The 11735-nt window shown below is 32.8% G+C and overlaps 1 protein-coding gene across 1 annotated transcript; it reads left to right on the forward strand.

The window, feature by feature from the left end:
- Window positions 1-538: 538 nt before the first annotated feature.
- LOC109338347 (DNA topoisomerase 1 beta-like) lies at window positions 539-9334 on the forward strand. The gene is made up of 16 exons (XM_019575556.1): window positions 539-822; window positions 1650-2954; window positions 3123-3317; window positions 3802-3882; window positions 4412-4471; window positions 4631-4725; window positions 4836-4992; window positions 5129-5254; window positions 6356-6436; window positions 6607-6697; window positions 6778-6911; window positions 7313-7381; window positions 7477-7566; window positions 7659-7762; window positions 7840-8008; window positions 9023-9334. Exons 2-16 carry the CDS (start codon window positions 1692-1694, stop codon window positions 9089-9091), a joined length of 2784 nt encoding a protein of 927 aa, XP_019431101.1. The 5' UTR covers window positions 539-822; window positions 1650-1691; the 3' UTR covers window positions 9092-9334.
- Window positions 9335-11735: the final 2401 nt, after the last annotated feature.

Genomic DNA, 11735 nt, shown 5'->3' on the forward strand with positions numbered 1-11735 from the left:
AAAGCTACTTTAAAGATTTGCTGAACAATACAAATATCTATATATTATTGTTAAAAGTGTAAAAATTTGGATACACTCAATACATCTTCGTATTAATTTATATTACTTTTTGTTGAAGTGTCAATATACTCGTACCCTCTTTACATATTTACCTCTTGTTAATTTTTTTTTTGTTTCCCACAGGTATCCTTGTACTGGAGGCAATCCTGTCCGAGCCGGGAACATCCACAAGTAAGTGGAGCTAACTCTCCCAACGGACATTTTTTCCATCCACAAGACTCGGAACCAGGGTTCTTGCTTAAGAAGAATCAAGCATGTACCACTTGAACCAATGCCCGTTGGTTTCCTCTTGATAATTTGTTATTAGGTCAATATCATTTTGATGCATAATTTTTTTCCAAATGGAGCAAATTGGTTAAACAAAAAAAAATCTTAACTACTCATCCTAAATGTGATCAAAATAGTCTACCTCTCATGGACTATAATATTTAAAAAGTCAGTTACACAAATATTTGACTGATAATTAAGATATTAGGAAGAAATCATATTGAGTTTTCCAAATTTGGGAAGAAAATTATACAGATTTTGAGGACGAAAATGAGTTTCATGTCATGTTGTTCCCAAATTCCTTTCTTCAGTTTCATTCTCACACATCCTAACTCATCTCCTTCCTCTTCTTATTCCTTCTGTTTCATAGCTATCTTGTCACTCATCTTCCCTATTCCTATCCCTATTCCTATTCTCTCACCTCTCATTAGCTGCACCGTTTCTTAGTTCAAACGCCAACAAAAACCTTCATTAACAACAATCTCATCGATTTTGGTAACACCCTTTTTTCCTTTTGTTTCAAATTTACAACCTTTAGATTAATTAAGAATTTGGGTACTCTCTCAAATTGCTGTTCGAGCCAAATTTCTATATATATTTTTTTTATTTTCTATATCTTATTTGTATCTATCAGCATTTTTCTTTGCCCCTTTTTGCATGCACCTTTTTTCTATTCCTTTTACAATTACTCTAACTTTTGGTGGTGTTATTTTATTTGATATTACTACGATCATAATATTTTTTGTTGCGTTAATATCAACTTTTTTTTATTATTGAGTGGGTTTTGCTGCAACTCAGTTATTGGTGGAAGATGTTTTGTTGTTGTTGAAGAGTTTGATGATATGAATTCATAATTTTCCTTTGCTGCAATAGGTTTATGTTTTCTGTTTTTTCCCCTTCTTTTTATTTGTAATAAGACAATTGAAAATAATTACTGGCTAATTTTTCCATTTTTTAATCTTCAAATATGATGATTTGGTAGTCTTATTCTCATTTTGTATCTGTGTATATGGGGCAAGTAGGGTAATTGATTGTTCTTCTTAGTTCAGTGTTGGAAGTATGTACTTTATCTGAATTGCACTGGCCATGATGAGTTTGTATTTATTTATCTATATTTCAAATAAGTTTGATTTGGAAATTATGGGATTGGATTTCATATTTCTCACTTGACTGCAGAACTTAATTCCTTTTCCTTTTTGGCCTGCAATACATTATCAATATCTTCTTGTTATTGTTATGTAGAATTGTTATTTTCTTGGAATTGTTATTTTAGTTTAGTACTTTGCCTAGAACTTTCTTAAACTTCTTGTTTTTATCACTAGAATAAGATGTGACGTACATGCCGACACATCCATAGTTGAATAATGGCTGTTGAGGCTTCTGATAAACCACACGTGTTAGATGGTTTATATGATGATGATGATGATGACGACGGGCCAGTAACTTTCAAAAGGAGCACAGCATCTAAGGAAAATCGGACGTCTTCGGAAGTAAGGAAGTCAACTTTTCGTAACCATGATGGACAGTCATATAGACAGACTTCTGATGTACGTACTTCAAATGGCCAAGGTTCTGGCTTACGGAAGGGTAAGAGTGTCTCATCCGGTATGGTATCACCTACAAAATCTTCTAATGTGCCTACTTCAAATGCCCAAGGTTCTAGTTTACCGAAGGGTAAGATTGTTCCATCTGGTATGGTGTCACCAAAGAAATCTTCTCAAGGCATCTCAAGAGCATCAAGTTCACACATCAATGCCTATCCTGTGAAGTCTTCTATAGCGAAGACAAAATCACCTTCTTTAGGTGATAAACCAAAGCCTTCTCTGGAATGGAAAATTCCAAGTGATGTTAAGGAGGAAAGTAATTCTATCAGACACCTTATTGGAGACAATAGTGAAGATTCTGAGGACGAGGATAATAGACCATTAAGTGCTAGGTTGAAGACGAACTCTAACAATGCTAACAAAGAAGCCCTTGCTGTTGTTAAGAAATTTTCTGAAGACTTCGATGACGATGACAATGATATCCCTTTGTCAGCAAGGTTGAAGAATTCTAATTTGGAAACATCTAGTAGCAAGTATGATGATGCTGATCCGAAGAAACCAATTTCAAAAGTTCAGAAAGGATTAAAAGTTGCTTCCAGTGCTAGTATCAAACAGGAAAGGCCATCTACATTGTCAGTTAAGAGGCCACTGGATAACAAAGCTTCCTTGCACTCGTCAATTAAGAAGCCAAAACTCTCAAATCCAGATGCATTAATCAGCGCTAAGCCAGTACCAATGAAACCTGAGCCAAAGGTAGAGGATGATGATGATGTTCCTATTTCCCAAAGAATGAAGTTGTCCGCATCATCTGATAAATCATCTTCCTTGAAGAAGTCGAAAAATGTCACTAAAGTTAATAAGTCTGGTTCATCTTTTAAGAAACAAGCCAAGAAGTTCAAAAAATCTTCCAATAACTCAGAATATTCCAAATCTACTAAACTTCTTCCTAGCTCTGGTGATGGTCAGAAAAAGTGGACTACTTTGGTTCATAATGGTGTCATTTTCCCACCTCCATATCAGCCCCATGGGGTAAAGATGCTCTATAAGGGGAAACCAGTGGTTTTGACTCCTGAGCAAGAGGAGGTGAGATGTTATCTCTTGAAAGGTGTTAATGATTTTGGTGATTGTTTGCTCCGGTTGTTAAAAATTGGGTATTGAGGTTACTTAAGTATTTCTATGCAACAGTTTCTCATATAATATAGTATTTCCTGACCATCTGATCATATTGTGAACTTTGATTCTATTTTACAGGTTGCTACAATGTTTGCAGTCATGCGAGATACAGATTACATGCTAAAAGATAAGTTCAAGGAAAATTTTTGGACTGACTGGCGCAAGTTGCTAGGAAAAAATCACGTAATCCAGAATTTGAATGATTGCGATTTTACCCCAATCTATGATTGGTGCCAAAGTGAAAAGGAGAAGAAGAAACAGATGAGTTCAGAAGTAAGTTGCTTGATGAGTTCATGTACTTTCATTTGAGAATAATAGAAATTGGCATCTCAAAGCATCATTTTCATTTTAAGTAGATATCGGTTTGCTTCTAACATACACATGCAGAGATTTGATGGTTTGATATTTAATTTTGATTTTGTCTGCTATAATTCTGTATTGTTCAAGTTAAATGAGTACTGCATACTATTGGTCTTACTACAGATTTTATTGATCAAATACACCTGACAAGTTTTATTGATTCATTGACAATCTTTTGGCATGCCAGTTTACAAGGCTTTGGTAAGTGGATTTGAAATATTTTGTATTAATAGAAGATTTGGGATATCCAAATATTTTGTATCAAGATCCGGAGCAAGTGTAGAACTAACTCTTGATGTGGATCCCTTCTCTTTATACATGTGTATTGTGCCAAGTTTGAATTTGAGTTGACCTGAGATGTTGGTGTGTTACCCATTTTTGTTTTCTTTTCATGCAGGAGAAGAAGGCTCTGAAGGAGGAGAGAGCTAAACTAGAGGAGAAATACATGTGGGCTATTGTTGATGGTGTTAAAGAGAAGGTTTAATCTTGTCTCTCTCTCTCTCCCTCCCTCCCTCTTTCCTCAAACCTATCCTCTCTTAAAAAGGACACTACAATTCTGCCTTAGATTTTGTTCAGAGAATTTATGGCCTTCCACTTCTCTGATCATGCCGTTATTTTTCTGAATGTCAAAGTATTGCATTACCTTCTCGACTTAGCATTTCTTGTGCAGTATGTATGGAGTTTTAAATTGTAAGATTTTACACAGTTTTGTGCCGTCTTATTTGCTATATTTTGTTACAGCGCAATGCTTTAAACTGCCAACAGAATTCTTTCACAGTTCTTTTACTGTATGGGCTTTGTATTTCTGTATTCACTATTGTTTTAAAAAAATATTTGCTCTCAAGGGGTTGTTATATTTCGTCATTTTTTATTTTTCTCATGTTTAATTTTGTGACGTTTTCTCTATCCGACTTTTAATTTTGAAACATCTTACAAGCTGTTAGTTTCAAACTTACTCGTTTAGAAGTTTTAATTTGAGACTAATTTTCATTAAATTTTTGTGTTAGGTTGGAAATTTTAGAGTTGAACCACCAGGTTTGTTCCGAGGCCGTGGAGAGCATCCTAAGGTTGTTATCATACTTGCCACCAGAAATAGATACATGTTTAATTGTTGACTGTTCTTAGATGTAATGGTTTTCATATGTAGCGGCTTTATCTTCAGAGTTTTGACAAGCTTATATAGTTAATAGCTTCTACTTCTTACCGACTTCAATTTATGTTATTAGATGGGAAAATTGAAAAAACGCATCTGTCCAAATGATATCACAATCAACATTGGAAAGGATGCACCAATTCCTAAATGTCCTATTCCTGGAGAAAGGTATGATTCTTCTGAATCCTCTGGGGGGGGGGCTGAAATGTAATAGAACACTACAAAGTTGAAAGGTAATCTTATATTTTAAAATTCGTTGTGTTGTGTGACCTATGCAGTTGGAAGGATATAAGACATGACAACACAGTTACTTGGTTAGCCTTCTGGAGTGACCCAATCAATCCAAAATTATTCAAATATGTGTTTCTGGCAGCTAGTAGTTCATTGAAGGGGCAAAGTGACAAGGAAAAGTATGAGAAAGCTAGGACGTTGAAGGTGCTTTCATGCATTTTCTTTTTATTAGATTTTACGATCTTTGCTTTTTATTAGATTTTACGATCTTTGCTTTTTCGCATGATATTAGAATTAAAAGAACTTGTTTAATTACTGTAGGTCTTCATTGTTGGTGCAGGGTTTTATAGGGAACATTCGAGCTGCATACACAAAAGATTTTACTTGCGGAGATATTACTAAGCAGCAAATAGCTGTTGCTACTTATCTTATTGATAAACTAGCTCTGAGGGCTGGCAATGAGAAGGTATAATGTCCGAAGATATGCATGCTTACTCTCATTTGTGCTCACTGCAAATCATCCCATTCATTGTATAACATATAGATGTACATGAAGAGGTCAAGATACATGCATACAAAAAGCATATTTGTTATGCATGCTTATTAACTTTTGTATGTTAATTTGACTGTTAGAATACTTGCTAGCCTCAGTCAAATTGCCTGAAGTTTTAAAGAAGAAATGAAAATTATTTACCGCTAATTAAGATCTTATTCCATCAACCTGTTATTCTATAATTTGTTGAAAATATGTTACCGATACTACAACAGTTTGAGTTAGGTGTTCACTAAATTATGCTTTTTCCATTTCATTACAATTATTTGGGACACTAGAACTGTTACATGCCTAAAGCATGTGACTTATGTGGTGCCCATAAAAATATGCCTGACATTATTCAGTTAAATTAAAACCTTTGTTAGTTCAAATTCACCTTTTATGTTTGTTGTATAGAATGTGTGAGATAGTCAGGAGCAATTTAAATTCTCATGTAAAATGGATGATCTGATGAGTAGATTGATTTCCTTCGTGACCAGATTGATTTTGTTTGTTGCTTACTCACACACACTGTTTCATTGTATCTAGAAATTGTTCCAATAGATCCAACCTGTATACTCAATGTTTTATTTATGCTATTTATTTATTGCCTTTCTAATTTTGAATTCTAATATTTGTCTCTTTCTGATTTATCAAGTAAGTTAATATGTGAAGCTGTTCATGAACCATGGATGGTAATATAAATGCCATATGAGTAATGCAATCATCCATATTATAGTTGTTGACAATCATGTCTGTAATTAAGTAGATTTCCATTTACTGGCTGTTTGACTTCATAAATGTAAGATATTTTAAGCATAAACGGGGATAAAAATACCTTTTCAATTATAGGGACTTGCAGTTTTAGTGCTGTTTGGCCAAATGTTAGGAACTTATTACAAAAACTGGGGAAATTGCCATAAAGCAGTGATTAATATATATTGCAGGGTGTTGTAAGTGTGTCTGTCACTACTCACAAATGTGTTCAAACATTAACTAAACAAATTTATTTATTTCTGGATTCCATTTTCTCAGGATGATGATGAAGCTGATACAGTTGGTTGTTGCACATTAAAAGTAGAGAATGTGACACCAGAAGCCCCAAACAAGCTGCAGGTATTACGGTTTCTCATTATCTTTCTTTGTTGTTGTTTGTTGGTGATGAATTGCAGGTCCTTAGGTTCATGGTTTTTAAGTGCAGCTATCTCTGTTTCTCTTAAATTGTTTTAATGTTAGCTGCTAATACTTTGGGTGCTTGAGCATGGTTCCTTTCTGGTTTAGTGCAGTTTAACTTCCTTGGTAAAGATTCAATAAAGTATGAAAATACCGTTGAGGTGGAACTTCCTGTTTATAATGCAATTTTGAAGTTCCAAAAAGGTAGGAAACTTGTTCTTATTTTGTATATATCTTTGCTATGAGATTGAGACCACTAAGTATCTGTTTTTCTTATTTATCAGATAAACAACCTGGTGATGATCTTTTCGACATGCTAGATACAAGTAAATTAAATGCTCATCTGAAGGAACTCATGCCCGGCCTTACAGCAAAAGTCTTCCGTACATTCAATGCATCTATCACATTGGATGATATGGTAAATAAGTGCTTTGACATGAGAAACCTGGAATTTATATTGTTTCGAAAAAAATGACGAAAACAAGCAGATGAACCTTGTTCTATTATCTGCTATGCTTTCTTTGTACTCAGTTTATTCTGTTGTTACTTTATGCAACTTTAAAGATAATTATCCCCCAAAAAATAAAAATAAAAATCAATGCTATTGAAGTTGAAAACTTTAACCACATTAACCATAAAGTTGGAGTTCTACCCTGTACACTTTTCCTTACAAAAATCTGCACCCAGACCTTTATTTGGATTTTTATGATGTTTTATTAAAAAAAATATGATTTGCATATTGGTTTATCGCAATTACTTTTATTTTGCCATGTACTTTGGACTTGCATATTTAATTTTCCTGGAATTATGTGAAAACAGTTGAATAAGGATACTAAAGATGGAGATGTTGCAGAAAAGATTGGTGTGTATAACCATGCAAACAAACAGGTAAACTGGCTCAAAAATTTCTTTTCCATTCAAATGATATTGCATTTATGATGTATGTATTTAAATTGTTGCCATTTATGTCTTTTCTGTAACAGGTTGCAATCATTTGTAATCATCAACGCAGTGTTTCAAAATCTCACTCTGCACAAATGTCGAGGTTGACCGAGAAGATCGATGAACTTCAGGTAATGAGAATATTTGAAATTTGGCATCTTCAAGAGACGACTTGCCTTGTGGTCTGTAAACATATAACAGAGCTTTACTCTTTTAATTGTAGGCTGTTTTGAAGGAGCTAAAAATTGATTTGGACAGAGCAAGGAAAGGAAAGCCCCCTCTAAAGAGTTCAGATGGAAAGACAAAAAGGAACTTAACTCCCGAAGCGTAATGCCGCTTTCTTGACATCTTCACACATTATAATATTAAATGTGATGCATGATCTTGACTTATGTAATCTGCAGGTTAGAGAAAAAGGTAGCTCAAACCAATACAAAAATTGAGAAAATGCAACGTGATATGATGACAAAAGAAGATCTAAAAACTGTGGCACTAGGCACGTCCAAGATAAACTACCTCGACCCCAGAATCACAGTGGCTTGGTGCAAGCGACACGAGGTTCCTATTGAAAAGGTGTGTTCCTCTTCAATTGATTGTTTTGTATTAAAGTTATTCTGATATTCTGTTCTCATGAGTTCTCAATTTTGGAGAAGTTCATGAGCATGAAGTATATATGTGTTCTTGCTTATTGGCTGTAGGCAATGCTGCCTCCTACCAAAATGGTAGTAGTACAAGTGAGAAATTCATATGTGCTCCCAGAACAAGAAAAAGTTCTTGTTCTGGGCCATTCAACATGGACCACCTCTTAGCTATGGCATTTATAATAGGGGAAAGTCTATATAAAACACCCCAAAATTTTATGCTTTTGTACCAAGTTATTATGAAATATTTTTTCTTTCCTAATTACTCTATAAACTTGAACTGTTGGTGAAATTGGTCCGTGCATAAAGATGGTGTTAAATTAATATTAATGAAAAATTATAACTCATGCATTTTTGTTTTAATGTTGACGGTTAGGTCATTATTTTTTTTATATATACACCAATATAATCATTAACCACTTTTAACTCTAAAATTTACTTATCTTCTTCTTCTCAATCAATTTTGTATTTTGATGGCGGTTTCCTCCTGAAATCAATGTTGGCTAACCTGCACTACTACCTTGCTACTGTTGTGAGTCTGATTGCAACAATTTTCCTTGTTGACCTATTAATAAGTTAACAATATATTTATGCATGGACTAATTTTACCAACTGGTAAAGTTTAAGAAATAATTAAGAAGAAAAATAATTCCTACTGGCTACTTGCAAAATGCACAAAGTTCTGGAGAACTTTATGCACTTTTCCCTTTATAATAAGAAAAATTATATTGACTTCTGTTAGGGCCGTTTGCAAGTAGAGTTTTAAAAGGAAATCTTTAGAAACATTTCACAAGTGTATTTCATGTCTTTTCTTTCCCTCCACCACCCTTCAAAAACTCACTTGCAAATGCACAACCAAACTTAGACAGTCCTCATATGTTTGATTGTGGCATATGCTTTGTTAGCTCTTATTTGATCACTCAAGTGTTATACCTGGAATGTTCAGATTTTCAACAAATCTCTTCTGGCAAAATTTGCTTGGGCGATGGATGTAGATCCAGATTTCAGATTCTGAGATCTATGGGGAGGAGGAATGCTTCTATGTGGCGTGAAAACATTTCCTTTTTATTCATTTCTTATACATAAAATAAATTTTTCTGTCTTTATCAAATTTAGCGGAAATTTGTGTTTTAAGTTCATCTAGTCTAATTCTGGGGCGAGTTGTCCCTTTCAGTTGGCCACTTCACTTATATTGTCAGCTATTAATAGTTATGTTTTAATGAGAAACACATTGGCCAAACGTGGAAGAGTTAGGATTCTTTTTATGAATGGTGCAAACTGCAAAGTGCTTAAAAAAAAAACAAAGGAAATATTATTTTTAATGATATATTTATCCTTTTAATTATAATGAAATTACATTTTTGTTATTAAAAACAAAAAGAGAAAGATGCATTATCCTTGTTCCTTGGAAAATGAGTCAGTTTTGTACTTTAACTAATTTCGTTCTTGTTTATTGTTATTGTGTGATTTAGTGTATTACGTTTTTGTCTTTAAGTTGAATTTATGTCTCCATTTCCTCAATTTGGTGTGCAATATCTTCATAAGATTGTATTCTAACATGAATGTAACATCTGTTTATAGATTTATACACATTTATTATATTATCTACTATTTATTTGAATTACTTATTTTTTTGAACATGATTTTTCCCCCTCTAATATTAGTACTGGGAATAAAGTAGGCTGGTCTATGGCTTGGCCTGACTTGTTTGTTTAATAAAAAAAAGTCAGATTAAAACTTTTAAAAAAACCTATTTGAGGCTTCTTTACTTGAAGTTTAAATATATTTCTCATTATATAGAATGAAAATATACACAAACTAAATTATTGTTCTTCAGGCATAAACTCACGCATTTTCAATTAGCTATTGGCCTGGAGTACAAAATTATGGTTGTTGGAGAAAGACAGCAAATTCAAAAATATTGGCCTGCTTTACAACTTGATGCTTTAGCCAATATGTAAAGTTTTTTATACTTATATTACTTTCTCCCTAGCTTGTGTTTTTTATAGGATTATTTTCAAAGGTTTATGCATAATAATTGTTACAAAAATATTTATCATTGATTGAAAAGATAAAATCATTAATTTATTTAATCAAAATAGAAAGTGAATGAAAATAATTTTGGGTAAGTATAATTGTTGAGCATTATTAATATGTGACTAATATATATATCCTTATATATAAGGAGATAGCTTATTTCCTCAATCCCACTCAATGATTAACACTTGTTATTTTTTTATTTTGATTTTTTATTTGCTTTAAAAATTAAACCCATACATGGTACAACTCCAAACTAGGAAAATACCATAAACTAAGGACACTTGAATCCGGCTTTCACCACACCATCTTCACACTCTCAACAGTTGCACCATAGCCCTCTTGGTTCTTCCCAATTTCCCAACTTTCATTTTAGGGTTCAATTTTCCCAATTTGGATTGATTTGTTGGGTTGTTGTAGGCTTCAAGGTTTTTATTGGGTTATCCTTTTTCTTAATATGACTCTTTTCTCTATCGTATCTTTACCCAAATGAAGTAATGTCAATTGATTAGCATTTGAATTATGTTTGTTGAGAATGTAGTAAAAAGAATAAATTTGGGCCAACCATTTTAGGATGCTTATATAGCCCTTGTTGTAGCAGCCTCATGGCAGGGTGACCTTACCCAAAAATGCACTTTTTATCAACTACTTGTGATCCTATTTATAATATTATTTTAAATAATTTTATATGAATTAGGAAAATTATTAGTATCATCAAATTTGTCAATAAAGTGCGAGGATTGCCTCTAGTACGAGAATATACGTGGGAAACCAAAAAACAATTTGTCAATAAAGTATGTTTGTCCAAGAATAGAAGCTATATGTGGGGTTCTATAATAGTAGTTCTTGAATTAGAATTAGACAATCCAACCTAACCTCAAGCCTAAATGTAGATTATGGATCCATCCATTCATCAAAGGCTTGATAAAGTTGTTGTATATCTGCAAAAGTCGAGGATTAAACTCGGTAATACCTATCGTTTAAAATAATCGTCATAATTAATATTGGTAATTAGGCTGCTCTAATTACTCTTCTCATGCTCATGCAATGGCAATCTAAATTATAGCATATAGGAGAATGCCTGTTTTTCAAATAGGGCATGAATTATCATGTCATCCTCGCCTTAAATATAGGTAGGGTGGGCTTACGGGCCACCCTAAAAAATTTAAAAAAAAAATATACAAATATATGAATGTATAAAAACCAGTCATACAAAATAAACAATATATAATTTGTATACAATATACAAATGCATTTATCATAATAAACAATCATACAAATGAAACAATACATACAAAATACAAATGCATATATATAGACATAGTAAATAATTTTCATACGAAATAAAAAAAGAACACTACATATCGATACATATAATATAAAAAAATACAAATGTACATATATAATAAGAAAATAATAGTATTTTCTCATATTTGATATACAAATTTATATAACAAATGAAACACATTTTCTCACATTTGATAAAATACATATACATTTATATATTTGATGTTCAATATTTTCAAATATCCGTGGACATCCTGTTTTACCTGTTTGAAATGCTTATAAGTGAATAAAGTATGTTGAACGAGCATTTTTTGAACATAAGGATACAACTTTTA

The sequence above is a fragment of the Lupinus angustifolius genome, unplaced genomic scaffold (genome assembly GCF_001865875.1).
Source record: "Lupinus angustifolius cultivar Tanjil unplaced genomic scaffold, LupAngTanjil_v1.0 Scaffold_22_55, whole genome shotgun sequence".
NCBI classification, from domain to species: Eukaryota; Viridiplantae; Streptophyta; class Magnoliopsida; order Fabales; family Fabaceae; genus Lupinus; species Lupinus angustifolius.